Source organism: Herpailurus yagouaroundi, unplaced genomic scaffold, assembly GCF_014898765.1.
Source record: "Herpailurus yagouaroundi ecotype Mexico unplaced genomic scaffold, PumYag 180, whole genome shotgun sequence".
In the NCBI taxonomy this organism is placed as follows: Eukaryota; Metazoa; Chordata; class Mammalia; order Carnivora; family Felidae; genus Herpailurus; species Herpailurus yagouaroundi.
The window spans coordinates 752595-774288 of NW_024412411.1; the positions used below are offsets into that span (position 1 = coordinate 752595).

General features: G+C 35.9%; 2 protein-coding genes across 2 annotated transcripts; both read left to right on the forward strand.

Annotated features, from left to right (window-relative positions):
* Positions 1–6179: 6179 nt before the first annotated feature.
* LOC121039163 (olfactory receptor 51F1-like) lies at positions 6180–7197 on the forward strand. Its single transcript, XM_040489093.1, is given in 2 exon segments — positions 6180–7111; positions 7113–7197. Coding segments are annotated over 2 exon segments (1017 nt in total).
* An 11396-nt stretch (positions 7198–18593) lies between these two features.
* LOC121039205 (olfactory receptor 51F1-like) lies at positions 18594–19578 on the forward strand. Its single transcript, XM_040489138.1, has one exon. It carries the CDS (start codon positions 18594–18596, stop codon positions 19536–19538), a length of 945 nt encoding a protein of 314 aa, XP_040345072.1. The 3' UTR covers positions 19539–19578.
* Positions 19579–21694: the final 2116 nt, after the last annotated feature.

The following is a 21694-nucleotide window of genomic DNA, read 5'->3' on the forward strand; positions in this document are numbered from 1 at the left end:
ATTTGTTAAAGAGACTGTCTTTTCCATTGGATACTCTTTCCTGCAAAGATTAGTTGGCCATACTTTTGTGGGTCCAATTCTGGAGTCTCTATTCTTTTCCATTGGTCTATGCGTCTGTTTTTGTGCCAATATCATGATGATTACAGTTTTGTAGTAGAGGCTAAAGTCTATGACCCAGCAATAGCACTGCTAGGAATTTACCTAAGGGATACTGGAGTGTTGATGCATAGGGGCACTTGTACCCTAATGTTTATAGCAGCACTTTCAACAATAGCCAAATTGTGGAAAGAGCCTAAATGTCCATCGACTGATGAATGGATAAAGAAATTGTGGTTTATATACACAATGGAATACTGCATGGCAATGAGAAAGAATGAAATATGGCCTTTTGTAGCAACATGGATGGAACTGGAGAGTGTTATGCTAAGTGAAATAAGTCATACAGAGAAACACAGATACCATATGTTTTCACACTTATGTGGATCCTGAGAAACTTATCAGAAGACCATGGGGGAGAGGAAGAAAAAAGAAAAGAGGTTAGGAGGGAGGGAGCCAAAACATAAGAGACTCTTAAAAACTGAGAACAAACTGAGGGTTGATGGGGGATGGGAGGGAGGAGAGGGTGGGTAATGGGTATTGAGGAGAGCACCTTTTGGGATGAGCACTGGGTGTTGTATGGAACCAATTTGACAATAAATTTCATATTAAAAAAAAAAACTGGAAATCTATTCATCACAGACATTTTCCAGAAAGTGAATATTAAAAAGAGAATTCCTGTCCTGTATATACATGGAATTCTATAACATTCAAAAGAAAAATCAAACAAGCCAATGAAAAATGGGAAAAGTCTGGAACAGTCTTATAAGAAACTATATTCAAAGTGCCATTAAACATTTGAAAAGGTATACAATATCATTAGTTAGGAAATGGTAATTAATGCTAAAATCAGACTACAAACCCATAGGAATGATTAACTTTAAAAATACGATAACATCAAATACTGGTAAAGGTATGAATCAACAGAAACTCTCGCATACTGCTGGTCTGAGTGTAAACTGGTACAAATTCTTTCAAAAAAACATTTGAAAGAAGCGCCTGAGTGGCTCAGTAGGTTAAGCCTCTGACTGGCTCAGGTCATGATCGTGTGGTTTGTGGCCCCACTTCGGGTTCTGTGCTGACAGCTCAGAGCCTGGAGCCTGCGTTGAATTCTGTGTCTCCCTCTCTCTCTCTGCCCCCTGCACACACTCTGTCTCTCTTTCTCTCAAAAATATATAAACATTGAAATTAGATGGGGCGCCTGGGTGGCTCAGTCGGTTAAGCGTCCGACTTCAGCTCACGTCAGGATCTCGCGGTCCGTGAGTTCAAGCCCCGCATGGGGCTCTGGGCTGATGGCTCAGAGCCTGGAGCCTGCTTCCGATTCTGTGTCTCCCTCTCTCTCTGCCCCTCCCCCATTCATGCTCTGTCTCTCTCTTTCTCAAAAATAAATAAACGTTAAAAAAAATTTTAAAAAGAAATTAGAAAAAAATACAAAAAAGCAAAAAACATTTGAGAGTATCTCAAAGTTGACCCAGCAATTTAGTTCCTAGAATATTAACCAGCAGATATGTATATATGTGTGCTCTGAAAGGCATAATAATGTTTATAGAAGAATAATTATTTATAATGAAAACCTGAAAACAAAGAAAGTATCTAAGAAAGGAAAAATTGATTAACTTTTGCAATGTTCATATAATTAAAAGAATTAAAAACAATTAACAACTGTCATACACAATGTGAAAAAATTTCATATGATAATGTCAAAGGAGCCAAAAACAGAAGTATACATACTGTATTATTCAATTTATATATTTTATTATATTATAAATGCAAATTATAGGGAAAACCAATTTAGGATGTTGAAGGTCAGGATGGTAGTTACTTTGGTTGTAAGAGGAGAGGACAGTTATCAGGATGGGCTAGAAGAGAATATGTAGTAAGGATCAGAATTAACAAACTACAGCCTAAAAGCCAAATCTGGCCTACCACCTGTTTTTATAAATGAAGTTCAATTTGAAGAGAGTTACACCAAATAAGAATGGACTATAGATATTTCCATGCTACAGCATCAAAATTGCATAGTTAAGACAGAGTACTATATGGCCTGAAAAAGTCTAAAATATTTACTATCCATTCCTTATAGAAAAGAAAAAAACTTGCTGGCCTCTATTCTATACCATTACCTGGCCTGCAATTATATGTGATGAATCAGTGAGCAGTACACACACATGCATACCTTGCTGAATGCATGTTACTGTCTTTATAACAAGTTTATTTACAACTCAGAAAGCCATTATTTGCTTCCTATGATGTATCCAGATGTGTTCTGGGTGTTTTGCGTAATGCATAAACCATAAAAAGCACAATCATTTTCCTCAATAACCTCAAAACTTCCATAGTCATGACATATCACTCAGGGAATAAGTAAATGTCACTTGGTATGTTAGTGTTTTCATGCTCATTAGCAACCCCAAGATAGTAGAGCAGTGGAAAAACAACTGAAACAAATTGCTTTAGACCTTCAATAGAAATTACCTATTGCTACATAACAATTACCACAAATGTTGTGTCTTCAAAAAGCTCAAAACATTTATCTCACAACTTCAGTAAATCAGCTGGGTACAGCTTAGCTGAGTCTACAAGACTGTAATCAAGGTATAATCAGGGCCATGATCTCACTTGATGCTCAAATGGGGAAGGATATGCATTCAAGATCACATGGGTGTTGGCAGGATTCCATTAGTTCCCTGTGGCCTATTAGATTGAGGGATTCAGTTTCTTGCTGGCTGTTGCTAAAGGAAGCCACATTTGGTTCCTAGCTGGTTGGTGGCTACAGATGGCCCTCAGTTCTTTGCCATGTGCCAAAGAACCATGCTGTCGTTTCATCAGAGCCACATTTTAGGTAACATAACCATGAAAGTAATATCCTATCACCTCTGCTATTACTCCATTGGTTAGAAGCAAGTCACAGATCCTACCCATATTCAAGGGCAAAGGATTACACTAGAGTTCAAGGAGGCAGGGATAATCAGGGTTGATTTTATTATTTTATAGTCTGGCTACCACAGAAAGATTTGGATGGAAACTGTAGTTATATTGTAACCTCTATGAAGGCAACAATGGTAAAACTTTGAATTTTTTCTCACTGACTCATAAAATTTTGTGCTATGATTTGCTCATATTTCATTTTTTGTGTTTGAAGTATCAGTCCAGACACTTGAGGGGTTCCACATAGAGTTATAGCACTTGAATTGAACCCCTCAGACTTCCTGGCATTAAGAGTTCTTAAACAAGGAAGCATAAAAATAATAGCCAAATGGAAATTAAAGAAAAATAGCTAAATATAGAAGAGATTACTGATTTTATTGATGTCTAGGTAAACGTAAGACTGTTCTTGCCTGTGTGGGACTTCTCTATAAAGGAGAAACATACTGTTCATATCTGGGTCTTCTTTTTTCCCAGGAATCTAGAATTGCTGGGCCTACAGGTACCTGGATGGCTCAGTCGGTTAAGCATCTGACTTTGGCTCAGTTCATGATCTCACAGTTCGTGAGTTCAAGCCTCACATCAGGCTCTGTATTGACAGCTCAGAGCCTGGAGCCTGCTTCAGATTCTGTGTCTCCTCTCTCTGCCCCTCCCCTGCTCTCTCTCTCTCTCAAAAATAAATAAACATGAAAAAAAAATTTAATGAATTAGAATTGCTAGGACTAAAAAGTAACCTGCTTTCATAATGCAACTGTCCACATTGACAACAATGGTCACACTCCCCGAGGAGTCTTAGGCCCCTGAACTTAATACCACAGGAAAACAGCAAGTATGAGAGCAAGAACACATGCACATGAGAACTCATTCACCCACAGTGACTCAACTACTGGCTTAAGAAGTCCCAATTTATATGTGAAGAGCTGACCTATTTCTTGGGGAAAAGCTAGTGAGTGTCTGGGCAGAGAAGGTTTGGGAGTGGATATATCATCCTCCAGATGTGTCAATGCAAAAATGTAAGGATAGGGGCCTGGAAACTGGGGGGATATGTTCTCTCCTAATTGTCACTATAATTGTTATTCCAATGAACACTGGTTTGCTGTACTGTCTTCCCAGCATACTGATAATCCTTAATCCATAACATGCATTCCTCTATTCCACAGGGCCTAGAACACTGTCTAAACTCTCCATTTATATGGATAATTACATGTTTTGCATTTAATCCCTGTGGATTACTAGTCACTTGAGTTAGTGGCTAAAATCCTTCTGAGATTATACAGCATTGTCCTGTATTTACAGATGGAGACAGAAGATTTCAGTTTTCCTCTGAATATGGCCTCAGGGAGATGCACATTTCACCAATGGCCCCACAGATCAAACCCACTTTGGTATAAAGTCCATGGCTCCAGAACTGTATCTCGTTCTTTCTCTGAGAGTGAAGACAAAGAAGGCTCCTCTTTCCACGTTGAGCTGGTAAGAAGGTAGAAAAAGGTGTCCATTGTGTTGAATTTACACTTTGATTGTTGCCTATTCACAAATATTCATATGAACTTTCAGAAAAGTCAGGTAACACTAGGATTCATCTTGTCTTAAGGGATCCACATACCACACAGATATCTGATTCCTACTAGCTGATAGATAAAAATTACAATTTTTCACAGACTGAATGGAAACCTTGAGAACTAGAGTTTAAAAAGGAACCACAGAAAGTACCTAAAAGGAATTGTAACATATATGCTTATTATGGGGTATTTATTCTCAGATAATAAACTTTACCTAGTATTGTTAAAAGCTTGATTGAAAAGTATTAACATTACAACAACTACCATTGGTATTATTTGATTTAAGTCTTCCTAGAATTGATTTTAACAATTCAACAATTAAATGTATTGCTTTCAAAATTATGTTAAACATTTTAATTGAACAAGATTTTATAATATTTATAACATTTCTGTGTGTATTGATTCAACTGTCTCCTCTATTCCGTGTAACATCTATTTAAATCCTCTATCATGTCCTCAAACCAGCCTCCATCACTCCACACGCTTTGAACAGCAGCAAATTTCCCCCTAATAATTCATAAGGAAAAAAAGTAGGCACTGGTTAGAAACAAGAGGAAATTCTGACATACTTTATGACACAGATGACTCTTCAGGTTATTACACTAAGTGAAATAAACCAGTCACTGAAGGACAAATACTGTGTGATTCCACTTATATGAGATGTTAAGAGTAGTGAGAACTCTACATAGATAATTGGGGAAAGAGGACTGAGTGTTTAATGGGTATACAGTTCAGTTTTACAAGAAGAAAAGAGTTATGGAGATGGATGGTGATAATGCTTGTACAATATTATGAATGTATTTAATACCACTGAAATGTACACTTAAAAATGCTAACAATGGTAAATTTTATATTAGATTTATTTGACCACAATTTTAAAAAAAGGAAAAAAAAATCCCAAACAGGCACTGCCTCATAATTCCCTCACATGACCCTCCATCAATCTACTCTTTTGCCACTTATTCTAGAGGGTCAATGGAAATGGTGATCCTTATTTTCTGAGGGTTAATTACTGTTATGCTCTGTATTCAATCACCTACTACTTTCTTACTGAGTTTTCTATACCAATTAATCCCTATGTTTTCAATCTCTCACTATCTTCTATATCTGTAGCCTCAGTTTATAAACATATGTATTTCTCTAAGTTTGTCTAATCTTGTAGAAATCCTCCATCCACCTCTGGTCTTCTTTAGTGAAGAAAAATCTGGAGACTTTTGCCTGGAAATTGATACCCATGTGGGCACTGGAGAGCCACGGATATCTTTGGTGGGTTTCTCTTAGTCATTTAATATACAACCTATTCAAAATGGAATGCATTGAATTATATTATCTATTATATAGTAATTATCCATACATAGAATCTTATAAACTAAAATTCTGTCAGTACAGCAAATAATTATCATCATGAATTAGACATATTTTCCTTGAATTTAAGAGTATATATACTTAAAATAGAGTTTGATTTAGAGTTTTCTCAATGATAGAGTATTTGTCTATGACCTATATAGCTCTCCTTAAGCAGAAGAAAAGTTATCTAGAAATTTTTGTGTGACAATGTAATTTATTATTCCTATAGGATCTGAGCATTGTGAGGACAGCATGCTATGAATCCAGGAAAACATGCAGATCTTAAGTAACTTGACATCTAAATTTCCAACCTTCTTATTGACTGGAATTCCTGGCCTAGAGTCTGTCCATGCATGGATTTCTATCCCCTTCTGCTGTCTCTATGCCATTGCCCTCTCTGGGAACAGCATGATCCTGTTTGTCATCATTACCCAGCAGAGTCTCCATGAACCCATGTACTATTTCCTCTCTATGCTTTCAGCTGCTGACTTGGGGTTGGCCATTTCTACAATGTCAACAACATTAGGTATCCTCTGGTTTGATGCAACAGAAGTCAATCTAGATACCTGCATTATCCAGATGTTTTTTCTTCATGGATTTACATTCATAGAATCTGGGGTGCTGGTGGCTATGGCTTTTGACCGCTATGTGGCCATCTGTGATCCTCTGAGGTATACTACTATTCTCACTAATTCCAGAATAATTCAGATGAGCTTGTTAATGATTATACGTAGTGTAGTATTAATAGTACCACTACTTTTGCTCCTTAAGCCTCTCTATTTCTGTAGAGAAAATGTCCTTTCCCACTCCTACTGCTACCACCCAGATGTGATTAAATTAGCATGTTCAGATACTCAGGCCAACAGCATCTGTGGATTAATTGATCTCATCCTGACCACAGGAGTAGATACACCATGTATTATCCTGTCATATATCTTGATCATTCGCTGTGTGCTCAGTATTGCCTCCCCTGAAGAACGCCATAAGGTCTTCAGCACTTGTGTGTCCCACATTGGAGCAGTCGCTATTTTCTACATCCCCATGATGAGCCTATCCTTGGTGCATCGCTATGGTCCATCAGCCCCCAAAGTGGTCCATTCGATGATGGCTAATATATATCTGCTTTTTCCTCCAGTGCTCAACCCCATCATCTATAGTGTAAAAACAAAACAGATTCGCAAAGCTATACTCAGTCTTCTCCTTGCAAAACAAACAGAGCTGTTTGTTTGAGAAAAACCTGAAAAAAGTGACTTTCACTGTAGAAAAGTAGTCCTGGTAAGTTACTGTCTATCAGATTTTTTTTTGTCATTTTATTCCTTAATCAACAAATATTTAGAGAGTGGTTTTGTGTTTTCAGTCATAAATATGTCACATCCCAAGAATTTTATAGTCCAAAAGGGAAACATGAAAATCATTGATAATGAAATAAGAAAATACTTAGAGTAATTAACATTTAGTGACTACTTTATACTATGTGTTCTACTAACAGCTTTTAAGACATATTCCATTTACTCTTCAAAGAGCTCAGTGAACTATACAATATTAATTACATTTTAGAGATGAAGAAAGTGAGGCCTAAAGACATTTAGGCCATCAAAGGCCAGACATCTGACATGGCTGAGGGTTGAGATTTGAATCCAGGCTTTCTGCGTCTTAGATGCCATGCTCTTCACTAGTGTATTAACACTCTGCCAAAAGCATCCAGGAAAAATATTATACGATCAAAAGTAAGAACTGAAAAAGTAAGAATCTTCATGTTTATATATCATGCCTTAAAAGAAAGTTGTGTTGTCTTTCTTAGACTATAGTTTGTTTTCTTCATTCATAGTTAATAGTTCAAAAGATTAGAATAGATATGTCATGCCATGTAAGCCAGAGATCAATATTTAGTATTGGACAGCCAATAGCACAGCTTCAAGGATTAGGGGCATTTGCTAATTCATTACAGGAATGGGAACTTTGGAGAACTAGAAATAGTTTGAGGCAGAACTTCTTAACATTTTAAAGCATAACAGTCCCTTTGGAGTCTAATGAAATGGATGAAGACTTCTCCACAGAAAAATCACATATAAACACATTCAGATTTTCCATAAAATTTCAGAGGCTTCACAAATGCCACAAAGGACCTACTATGGCTATCTTAACCAACCAAAGAATCGAGATAAATAATTTATGATGTTCAGCCTATAAACAGCTATACATGGCCGTACCTAAAATACTTTGTTCCTAAAAAAGAACTTATGGTAACCATATCAATTTAAGAGACAGGCAGAAGCTTAAAAGTCAGTTTTATAAGATGGTACAAAAATGAAGAGGAAAGTGGAGTCACATCAATTTTATTGCAGTTGTAAAAGTAATCAATAGGAGGGATGTTTCATGTAGCCCACAAACACTGAGATACAGCTGTATTGTTAAGCTGTATTATTTAGACTTGTATTTAGAACTTGTCACTTTCTCTGAACTGTTACGGCCTGTATGGAGTCACGGACAACATCAGATAACTTCTCTGGAGAATACAAGCCTGAAGAAAAAAAAAAAAAAAAAAAAAGGCCAGCACACGTGGAGCCAGCACACATCAGCTTACAGGCAGCCATGCTGTGCATCTCATCTCAACTCTGTGTTCCACTATGTCCTACTGGCAGCTTGAAAAAACCATTTATACCTGGGAAACGAAAAACACTACAAATGAGGACTTCTTAGTTTTCAGAGATTCAATTTGCCAACACACAAGCAACTGGGATCCTACTTTATGTTTGGCTTTGTGAGAAGCAATAGAAATCAAAAGTTCAAAAGAACATATTCTCTGCACTCAAGAAACTTAAAGTCTAGTGTGTGAAGCAGTGACATAAACAAATACAAAGTAATGTACTAACTTGATAAGGCAAAATTATACCTCTTGTTTGTGTTGCCATCTAAGTTGAAAATGTTTCCAAAGGTAAATAGAGGAGACGTATATTTTGGAAGAAACTAGAAGAACGTGAGAAGTACTGCATCACCATTTTACTCCTCATGGAAGAATACTCTTCTGAGTTTTAAATTCATAGGTCCTATCTGGACACAACATTGAAGAATTTACAAAACTTTACCTCTTTTTTTGTTCTGTTTTCTCTACCCATTGGATTCTATTAAGTGACTTTAGATTGTAGGATTTGTATTAGTTGCTTAAAGAACATCTTTTGCTTGAACAATACTATTCTATAAAGGAATTGATTTGTAGATTTAGTTTAGAAATTTGGGTGTGCTTCCTGAATGTATGGGGAACTTTTGCTCTGGTAATTCTATATGTCTGTTAGCTGACTGGAGCTTCAGAAAGATAGAACACCTGGGAATATTAGAGTTGAGGGACTTATATGTTGAGATGCTCAAAGGGCCACAGTATTGCCAAGTTTGCTGTGATTGAGCCTATCTCTGGAGGATATCTAGAGTTAAGAAAGTGAACAAGATAATGGCAAGAGGGAAATGCTTTTGATATATTTAGGGAACTTTATAAGGTGCAAGCAAATATTTGCATAATTTTATTTAGGTTGAGTTATATTGTTATATTGTTATATTGTTATATTGTTATATTGTTGATCTGCAAAATGTCTGGCATACTACATATGCATGTTACTTAGTATAATTCATTAAAGGAAATAAACTAGTACTTGGCTTAGTATATTGAGTGGGATTGAGGTAAATTCACTAAATTAACATTCTAATAAAGTTTGTAGCTCAAGGGGAAACCACTGAAAAAAGATTATCATGGGGAGTCTTAAGGATCTGAATAGTTCATCCTATAGGTCACAAGAGAAAATAAAAGAGAATGGCAAGAAAAAAAAAACAGCTCTGTGCATGTGAAAGCATGATTTTTTTCATTATGTTTTCCATACACTGTATATGTCCTGATTCTTTCATTCATGCACATCTGTTGTGTCCCTTGCCTTTTTTTCTCTCTTTAATTTATCCATCCAGTAAACTGTCATCTGATCAATTATGGAAAAAAATGGAATCAAAATGTTTCCTTCAGAAGGATGGATAAAGTCTCTTAGCCTTGTAGTAAAACATGCTTGCTTATCTACTTCATTAGCCAGGTTTTCCTTTTTTTAAAAGTTTATTTATTTATTTTGAGAGAGAGAGAGAGAGAGAGAGAGAGAGAGAGAGAGAGAATGAGTGGGGGAGGTGCAAAGAGAGAGGGAGAGAGAGAATCCCAAGCAGGATCCATGCTGTCAGTGTGGAGCCTTATGTGGGGCTCAATCTCATGACCCACAAGATCATGACCTGAGCTGAAACCAAGAGTTGGACGCTTAACTGACTGAGCCACCCAGACACCCCAATTAGCCAGGTTTTCTAACTAGACTTGTATTCTTACCATTCCTCAAATGCAACAGGTTAACTTCAAGTTGAATTCTGCTACTTCCCACCCCAAAATACCATATTCCTTCCTCTTTTTCTTTTAATCTATGTTGATTTCCTGATTCTACTTCTTTTATGAACAATTCTTTAAGCAATAGAATAGTGGCTGAGAAAAGTGAGCACACCAGGATGGATAGATTATATAAGGTCAGAAGATCTGCCCTAGGGTGTGTTCCATGAGAGGCCTAGAGGACACACCATTCACTAAGTTCATTAGGAATGAGCTGTGAAAATGAAACCAGCATCACTAAGAAGTTGAGAAGTAGCTCTTTTCTGCTGACCAGGGACAACAGGAGATAAGGTCACTGAGACAGGCTCATTGATATCCATGTATATGATGAGGTCTGGACATAACAGAGGCCAGATAATCACCAAAAACCAGAGGGCTGCAATTATCATAAAAACCAACAAGATCCAAAGAACACGCAATAGAGTTCAAAGTGAAAGCAGTTGTGGGGATGGTTAATAGAGCATGACATCCCTGGAGCAAAATAGACAAACAGCCAACAAGGGGCTAGGGAACATTAGAAGAAGAAGTCAAGAATGGACAAGAAGGAAGCTGGAAGAACTGTCACGCTTTAATGTAAGCTTCACCTTGAGTTAAACAGAAAAATAAGGAAAAAAAGTTTTGGTGGAAAGAATCATCCCAGACTGCCATGCAGTTCTAAACAGAGTTAGTCAAGGCCATTAGGTATTCTCAAGTCAAAGTCATCTGTCAGAGGAATCCTGTGCCTTCTAGGAATGGGCCTGTCTTAGTTTCCCTGCCATATTCAATCATCAGCTGAAAACAGCTCATACGACCTCCATGGAATGTGAAGATGGATTAAAAGCTCAGAACTAGGACTACTGAGATAATCAGAGACGTGAAGGGCACACTTAATAATAAGCACATCTATCAAATTAAGAAAGTATGTAGGGCAATACAAGGAGGAGCCAAACAACCAAACCCAAGACAAAGAAGCCAGAGAAGCTATGGGCTGCTCAGGAGAAGTTTAAAAGCCTGCCATTTCTCAGTCTTCACAGGCTTCCCTTGAAGTTACAAATACTCAGGAAATGAAGTATCAGGGTGAAGGACATATGAAAATTTTACTATTGTTTTTGCAGCTTTTCTATAACACAGAAATTATTCTGAAATACAATGTTAAAAATGCTTATGAGAAAAACATCTGATTGACCCTTCTTAGGTCAGGTATCTAAGTCTCTAGTAGTGATCAATCAGGTTCACATCTACAGGACCAGCAGTTTGGGCCCACTTCTATGTTTGGGTCTATCAGAAAAGGGGAAATATTTCACCAAAAAATTGCTCAACACCACTCATATACCTGTTTTTTATCCAATAGATTACATTAAGAACATTTGATTAAAGACAAATGTCTTTAAGGCAGTGGTCAGAATCCTAAGAATTAAATGATTGATTAAACAGAAGAAAATTTCAATTTGAAAATTTCCCATTAGCAAAACTCCTCAAGGCAAAAGTACCAGGGATTACAAAATCACTGATTAGATGAATAGCAAGAGAGTTACGTAAATTTATAAAGTATAAACACATATATTAGCATGTCATATCTTTCCTGCAGGCCAGCAGAGACAGATTCAGATATTCTGAAGCAATGATTAAAAAATAATCAAGATTAAAAATCTGTGTTAGACATAGAAACAATAAAATGTCTCTCATGTCTACATTTAGATTCTCCACAAAATTTTCATATTTATTATATTAAAGAATTACTTATTCTGACAATTACTGTTTTATGAATTCAATATAATACTAGATGCTTTGTTACTAATAACAAATAATGCTATATACCATTAAACCTTAAAAAAATGTAATTTCTAGCCTGGGACAATTTATAAGAATTGAAGAAAATATGCAAAACCAACCACAAAATGTCTGTAGCAACTTAACTCTATGTTTCTTTTTTGTTGTTGTTTTTGTTTTTTTGTTTTATTGTTTTATTTATTTTTAATTCATTATCATTTTTTAAATTACATCCAAGTTAGTTAACATATAGTGTAATAATGATTTCAGGAATAGAATTTAGTGATTCATCCCTTACATATAACACCCAGTGCTTTTTTTTTTAATGTTTATTTATTTATTTTGAGCATGAGAATGTGTGCTCCTGTGCAAGCATGTGCAAATGGGGGAGCAAAGGGAGAGAACCCCAAGCAGGCTCAGCACAGAGACCAACGTGGGGCTGGATCCCAGGAACTGTGAGATTATGACCTGAGCCAAAATCAAGTCAGATGCTTAATCAACTGAGCCACCTAGGTGCCCCATTAACTGTATGTTTTATGATTAAAAGTTTTACTTTGAAAATACTTGACCAAGCTCTTCTCCAGGGGCATCTAATGCTTCCTTTAAATTTTTTGAGAAACCTTCATACTGTTTCCTTTTTCATATATATATATATATAATGTTTATTTATTTGAGAGAGAGAAAGAGAGCAAGAGTGTGAGCAGAGGAGAAGCAGAGAGAGAGAGAGAGAGAGAGAGAGAATCCCAAGCAGGCTCCATGCTGTCATCACAGACCCAACAAGGGGCTTGATCCCATGACCCTGGGATCATGACGTGAACTGAAATCAAGAGTCGGACACTCAACCTACTGAGCTATCCAGGCACCCCAAGAAACCTCCATACTGTTTTCTATAAGACTGTACCAATTTAAATTCCCATCAATGCTGTGTTCCCTTCTCTCCATATATTCACCAGTATTTGTTTTTTGTTGCTGTTCTTTTTTTTCAATGATAGGCATCCTAAGAAATGTGAGGTGATATCTCATTGTGGTTTTGATTTCCATTTCCGTGATGATTATTAATGTTGAGCATCTTTTCACATACCTGTTGGTCTGTATATCATAATATTGTATTGTATACTGAAAACTTGCTAAGAGGATAGGTATTATGATAAGTGTTTTACCACACACACACATAAAATAATACGAAAGGGGGTGGGAGGAATACATTTATGGCCTTTCACAGTTGTATATGTATTCCCAAATTCATCAAATTGTATACAGTAAATATATACAGCTCTTTATATACCCATAAAACTTAATTAAAAAAAGATTCCCATGCAAGTTCTACTGAATAAACTTGCCATATGTATTCCCTCTGTAAAACATACTGACTAATGCTAGCAGCCAGTTGAACACTCATAGATCACTCTCTAGTTAGCAAATCCTAATTGCCCCCAGTAAGTACACTGTAGGCTACTTGCTTTTCCTTCAGTCATCATAATTATTATAATGGAAATTGTATACAGCTTATTAAAGATATGGTTTACAAAGGAAGATAATATAAAATTGCAATTTGCAGAACTACATTGAAAGACCCTAACTCTATATCAAACAATGATGAATAAATTACATATATGTCTCAAGTTAAAATAAAATGATCAGTGTAGGTTAAAATTACTTTTATGACTCCTACATTTAACCAACTTTATTAGCTAATTAGCCTAATCATCAACCAAATAGACTTTAATAAAATGGCTTCTATTTTGCTTATTTATATGGTTTTCTTTTCTAGACTTGAAATAGATCTGCAAGAGTGAGCGATAAATTAATTTGACAAACATTACTGACCACTGATTTTGTGTTAAGTACTGTTTATCAGTATATGTTAGGTAAATTAAAAATGTTTGTTTTAGCCTGGGTGACTAATACAAAATAAGATAATGTACCTAAAATTACTTGGAAAAATTAATCACTATACGAATGTTAATTAACATAATCCCTGAAGAAGAACCAATCTATTTTTTTCTAGGAGTTGCTTCCATTTGAATGGCTATGCTGACAAAGCTTTCTTCTTCTATTGAAAGTGTAACCTGCATGGAATCCCTTAACATTGTAATTCTGTTTTACTGTTTGCTTCTGAATTGTAGGAATCCATTTGCTCATTTTGACAAATATTTCATTTATATGTACTATGTACTTGGCACTATGCTATTACCTGGAAATACTTTCAAAATATTTGTTATTCCACTTAGTTGTACAAAAAAATCTGTGTAATTCATTATTTACAAGAAACAAATAGAATAAAAATCAAGAAGAAATATTGGATCCTCGTCTTAAATGCTGTATTCATGTTCAATATCATTTTTAATTAAAACACATAAACACAGAGTTATTGTGTCAATATGTTTATTTTTTTTTTTTTTGGTCCTTTTTCTCTTGTCAGAGCATCCGCATTTCCTGGTGCTAGCTAAATAACTTGGGGCAGAGAGGTGAAGCACAGTAAACTAGCACAGAAATCCCCCAAGGGTGTATTTATCCCAGTTGGGTAAATGGCTACACCATCAAAGTCCTTTGTAAAAATTTTCCATACGGAGAGGTAAATAGGTGACCTTCATATACCCCACTCTAAGTAAGGATAAAAGAAGCTCTCCTCCCTATCTAAAGGCCAAGTCAAGCAGCTGGTCTCAGATCAGCACCACTACTTAGTTGTCTCTATAATAAAATGTATCTGATGACTTTAAGCTCCATCATGAGTAATTTAGCTTAAACCCAAGGAAGAGTTTCTTGGAAGGGAAGTTAAAGACAACAATTCATTTAGTCTCTGGTATTGTATCCTCTGTAATTCTCCACATCTTAAAAGGTAAGACTCTCTCCACCTACCACAGGTCTCTGGTCTCCAAACCCTTGGAGCCACCGATTATACTTGCTCTCCATTCTTTAGTTCACTTCCATGAACCTGATACCTATTCAGAAATTCCAAATTCCATAAAGACATTTTGTTTTCAACTATTTAGCTAATCATAGCAAAGCTGTGCTTCTTCTATGTATATATTTCCTGACACATATAATAACCAAAATCACTGGCACATCCTTACCATTGTTTTACTTCTGTTTCTAATTGGTTTGTGCCTACTGTAGCACATTTATTCCATTCAGTCTTCAGCAATCTGATTTGTTTCTTTTTCATTTTGTCTGAACACCAGAAGCAGTATGGCACAGTGAAATGAGCATATCTAGAGAGCCAGACAGACCTGGATTCACACACTGGTCCTGTTATGTCTGTCTAGGGGAACCTTCACTCCAAAACCAAAATCTTCTCACAAAAAAACTAGGAATGTTAGTCACAGCCTATTCATGGTGCTATTCAATTAAAGCAATGACAGGTAGAGCTATGTGGGGCAAAGAATCTGGCTCAATATTAATTTCTCTTCTCACTAAGAATATTAGGACTATTCCCTCATTAATCTTCCAACCTTTCACCTAGTACATGTTTCAGCCCAGGCCCCGGACATGAAGACCAGCGTGCCTCTCAGGTCAGCATGTTCATAGCATGCAGGCACTTCTTCCTCTCCATGTAGGTGGTTAACTTTGTAACATTCCACAGACACCGCTTCTAAATTCAGTAAGATACAATGAAGGACTCTTTTAAATAGTTTTCTGTGAATGAATACATAAATTAATTTAATTAGTTGAATCTACAACATTTTCAATCATAGGAACAGCATTTTGTCTTTCCAGGGAGATTATGTTGCTATTCATTGTTTTGGCAGACCATCGTGTGATGGTAACTGATTTTCCTCTGCAGCAGGATATAACTCCAGACCTTTCTTTATATGCAATGACTACTAATCTAGAAGATCAGACTTCAATTCTTCTTCCTAAAAGAATAGAGGAATTTTACCCTTTCTTTGATTACTCAAGTGCTATCCTATATTTTGACTTAACTGATCTCATATTCCTTAGTTAGGAGTTAATCACCCTCAAAATATCTCAGATGTAGGATATCAGTTTTAGCATTAGTACTTCTTTGGTCTGTTCCTTTCATCCTTTATCTTCCTTGAAAATGTAATAGAAAACTGGGAGAGACTGTTTCAGACAGTACTAGCTAAAATTATTTTATAATTAAAGTCTATTGTAATTCTTAGAAACAAAATTGTGAGAGCAATATGATGTATGAATTACAAACAGTTGCAGTACCGACAGAAATTGATGATCAACAGATGGGAGGTGGAAATACATTCAGATTTCTGGATCAGGCAGCCTGGCACATCAAGCTACCACGAGCTATTATCAAACTGAGGAAAATAGAACATACAAGTTGTAGGGGTTCTGGGGACTAATTCAGATGCAGTCATCTTGTGCTCAAGTGGACTTTGAGATACTGAAGCAGAAAAATTACAGAGTAAGATACATGGATCTAATATTTAGGAAATTAGCCTAGGATAAAGATAAGTATGCAATTAGGAAAATAAATGAATAAAAACATTGTTCATAGATTGCCTATGGAATTCAAAGTATGTAGAAGTAGGTAACATGTTTATTAAAAGAGTCAAACTAATTTTTATCTATATCCATAAGTAAATTATATAGTCACTTAAATGATAAAATTGCATTGGGGCGCCTGGGTGGCTCAGTTGATTAAACATCTGACTTCGGCTCAGGTCAGGATCTCATGGTATATGGGTTTTGTGCTGACAGCTCCAAGCCTGGAGCCTGCTTCAGATTCTGTCTCTCTCTCTCTGCCCCTCCCCGACTCACGCTCAGTCTCTCTCTCTCTCTCTCTCTCTCTCTCTCTCTCTCTCTCTCTCTCTTTCTCTCTCTCTCAAAAATAAATAAACATTAAAAAAATGTTAATGATAAAATTGTATTAAAATGGGCATTCTTAACGGAAATTATCATGGATGGATTCTAAAGGAATAATAGATATCCTAAAGAGATTTAAAATATATTTTGAGCAATAAATTCATTTTTATACTATATGCACCATGGGTTAATTTAACTTATAGTATCCAGTGGATTAATTTAAATTATAGCATCCAACAATATGCTTAAGAAATTACAATCTGCTAAAATCAAGTCTCATTAGTTTATTTACAATCATATAATACTTAAGCAATCCTGAAATAATTGTTTCAACTCTGAACCATAAAGATGATAAATAATTAGGAGATTTGCAGACATAGATATCTCTAACACATTTGCCTTATATCATTATTATTGGTACCATTATTATTATCGTTGGAAAATGTAGTGCAGTTGTTAATAGCACAATTTCTAAAATCTTATTTTCTATGATTCCCAACATTTGTTCTTTCAGATTTTGTGACCTTCAGCTATTTGTGCAAACTTCTAAATTTCACTTTATGCATCTGTAATAAATAAAAAATACTTCTCTCTTAGGCTTTTCAAAGGCTCAAATGAAGTAATCTATGTAAAATAATTAGAACATCATCTGGAACATGGTCTTATCAGTCATATAATCTATATCCAAATAACCCTGTAAGAAATCAAAGGCCAGGTGAAACAGCAGGGTATAAATGCTATAAAAGAAGATTATCAATTTCCTTATTGATTTTTACCACAATAGAGGCAGGTTCCATAATGGTAAACAAGGCAGTATTTTAGTTTACAAAGTAAAAAGAGTATCACACTTCAGATCCACGGGACCTGAAGCATCTTCCCTCTAGTTCCCTCTAATAAACATATGTTATGAGATAGGATGAACTGGCCTTATCTAAAGTAGATTCCTGGGTTGTCCCTGATGTTCTCTGCTAAGTCAAAATAAATTTTCACTTGGAATCTGAATTTAATAATTCTAAAATTCCAAGAGAAAAAGGAACCAATTATTTTCTTAGGCCAGGATCTACTCATGGTTAGAGTATTTCAGAAAGGGCAAATAAAACAGAAATTAGCAAAAAACATATTGAATATCTCCTATGAGCAAATAATTCTACTAAGCAAAGATTAGCTAAAAATAACCTCTTATTTTCATGAGACCATATTAATAAGTATAAGCTTATAATCCAGTTGAAGGATAAAAAAATGTAACAAAAAAAATATTGATCAGAGTTCAGGGTAGTAAGTGATACACACCAAACACCAATTTCATAGCTAGGTATGAAATTAAATTGAACTTAGTTAAATATCTCATTCCACTGACAAATCCCACAGATATAATATTGAGTGAAAGAAGCCAGAGGCAAGTAGTATATACTGTATGATTCTATTTATATAAAGATCAAGAAGAGGGAAAATTAATTATGAAAAGAGAAGTCAGAATAATGGTTACAATAGGAGAAGAGATTGATCAGGATGAGGCATTAGGAAGTCTTCTGGGTTGCTGGTAATAGTCTATCAGTTGATCTTGAAAGGATTTATATGAGTCCATATAGATGCCAAACTTTATTGAGCTGTACTCTAAAGTTTTGTGCACTTTACTAAGTTTTTGTGTATTAAACTTTAATAAAAAGTAATTTTTAAATTCTAAATTTAGAAAATCAAGATATTCCAAGATAATTCAGCTCCTGCAGACCATAATGCCAGTTTTCCATAATTCTACTTTCCCTACTTTCCTCTTGACTGGGGTGCCTGGACTTGAATGGGCCCATGCCTGGATTTCCATCCCCTTCTGCTGCCTCTATTTAACTGCTCTTTCTGGGAATACCCTGATCCTGTTCGTAGTCCTCACTGAGCCAAGCCTCCATGAGCCCATGTACTATTTCCTCTCCATGTTGTCCACCACTGACATTGGCTTATGCATCTCTACACTGGTGACAGTACTAGGAATATTCTGGCTCAATGCCAGGGAGATCAGCTTTAATGCCTGCTTATCACAGATGTTCTTCATTCACCTCTTCACTTTCATGGAATCTTCAGTGCTCCTGGCTATGGCTTTTGATCGTTTTGTGGCCATTTCCAACCCCTTGAGATACGCTACCATTCTAACTCATGAAAGGATTGCACAGATTGGTTTGGCAGTCGTTACCAGGGGAACTGTAATTCTGATACCACTAGTCCTTCTTCTCAAGCGTCTATCGTTCTGCCGCAGTCATGTGCTCCATCATTCCTACTGTTTCCACCCTGATGTAATGAAGCTCTCATGTTCAGACACAAAGATCAACAGTGCATTTGGACTCACTGCAATTATCTCTACTGCTGGAGTGGACTCTATTTTTATCCTGATTTCCTATGTCCTGATAATTCGCTCAGTTCTCAACATTGCATCCCCAGAGGAGAGGAAAAAGGTCTTCAGCACCTGCATTTCTCATATCACGGCTGTGGCCATATTCTACATCCCTTTAATCAGCCTGTCTTTTGTTCACAGATTTGGAAAACATTCTCCACCATATGTGCCCACACTGATTGCTAATATTTACTTGCTCATTCCCCCTGTAATGAATCCCATCATTTATAGTGTAAAAACCAAGCAGATTCAAAAATCTGTGCTCAAACTGATATGTTCCAAGGGAACTCATATTTAACAATTACTGGCCCATAAAGACCCATTTCAAAGTCAGTGAAAATTGATCATAAATTGGAGTTATAACTCATGAAATTTTAGAGATGGGTGGAACTAGATGCCATCCAATTCAAATATCTCCACAATGCTGTTAGTTCTACCTAAGGCAATCTTATCTTTTCTACCACCAAAATACTGATTCAGATTCTCACTACCTCTCAGTTACCCTATTCCTATAGATAACTAACTGACTTCCATATCTCTGATGTTTCCACCTACAACCACACATCATTCACTTTGAATTAATTTTCTAAATATACAGCACAAGTAAAATTTAATAACAAAACAATAAGTATCTCTTTCATGTTCACTTCTCATACACCAACTAAATGAAGCAACTGCTCCTATCTCTGATATAGTCCTCCAAAATTTGGATTCAACTTTCCTTTAAAATTTAATCTATCTCTCTCTCTCTTTTCACATACTCACAGTCTAAGAAAAGCAGTCAGCTGTTTCTTCATGTACATGCAACTTTCCTAAAGCTGTTCACTATTGACTTGAGCTTCACTGTTGACTCTACTTCAATCTTGACACCCACCCTCCACTTTGAAATTCTACTTGTATGTCAAGGCTCATCTTTAAATAGCTTCGTCATTAAATTTTTCATGATTGCCCAATGGTACTTGATCTTGCCTTCCTATATTTCACCTTTTATAGTACTTTGCCAGTATCTTTTTTGCCTTATGTACTTTTGGCATAGAAATGGAAATAATAGAAATATAAATATATATTAATATTAATATAAAATGGCTGCCACAAGTCTATAAATTCCCTAAATAAAAAAAGCCTTGAAGCTTCTACAATATCTAGCAGAATACCTTTCACATAGCAGATACTCAGTGATAGTTGTTGAACTTAACTGAACATATTGGACTATAAAATAGTCCATCTGAACAATTCAAATTGCATAGGCAAAGGGCTATTTTGGAACCTGAGATCACAGTCTCTGGAATTTATCCCAGTTTGCATAAGGCCCAACTTGACTAAGAATAATTTTAGCACTTTTTTTCTCCATGAATGGCTTCCCAGAACGAACTACTATACATAACTAAAAAAAAAAAAATGTCCCAGGTGCCAAAGACAAAAACTACTAAACCGTCCTTAATTCCTCACTTATCATTTGTTCTTGCATCCAATGAATCTGTATTTCTTCTATTCTAACATGAAAACATCTCTTCATCTCCACTTTTAGACTTTGTTCAGGACACTAAAGTTCTTTTTAAAAAATATGTATTTATTTATTTTTGAGAGAGAGAGTAGCGGAGAGGGTCAGAGAGAGAGAGGGAGAAAGAGCATCCCAAGCAGACTCCATGCTGTCAGCACACAGCCCAACGCAGGGCTCAATCCCACAAACCATGAGATCATGACCTGAACTGAAATCAAGAGTCAGACATTTAACTGACTGAGCCACCCAGGCACCCATAGGACACTAAAATTCTTAGATTAAATCACATTTTCCTTTTAGGTTTCAGATGTCCAATCTTATCCCTTTCTCCTCCCTCTGTTTTCCATAAGAAAATCAGAAGAAGAAAAAAACTTTTTAAAAGCCTTTTAAATTATATTTTAGTTATACAAGAAATAATAAATATGCTCTTATTAATAAAAGATTTTACAGAAAAGGTGAAAGTCCTCCTTGATATGTTTCCTCAAGTTCAGTCTTTCTGTCTTCTCTATAGGAAACCACTGTATAAATTTGATTTTTTTCCTTCCTTTTTCTATGCATTAATGTCCACAGATATGGAGAAAATAAAATTTTCAATTTTTATTATGTTTTTTAATTTATTTTTGAGAGAGACAGAGAGCTAGAAGAGGAAGGGCAGAAAGAGAGGAGACACAGAATCTGAAGCAGGCTCCAGGCTCTGTGCTATCAGCACAGAGCCCCATGCAGGGCTTAAACTCATGAACCATGAGATCATGACCTAAGCCTAAGTCTGATGTTTAACCGACCACAAGGTACAACTATATATCTCTCTGTTGTTTATTATCTTCAGTATAACATTCATTTGTTTTGATCCCTGTAGGAGGTGGTGGGGGGAGAAAATAATCTTTAAATCTTCTCAATGTGGAACAACTGGGTCTACAATACCAGAGTATATCAAATTATTTCAGTGGTCTCCT

Excerpts from the sequence above, each read along its gene's own strand:
- LOC121039205 (XM_040489138.1), top strand. The coding sequence starts at position 18,594 with ATGCCAGTTTTCCATAATTCTACTTTCCCTACTTTCCTCTTGACTGGG.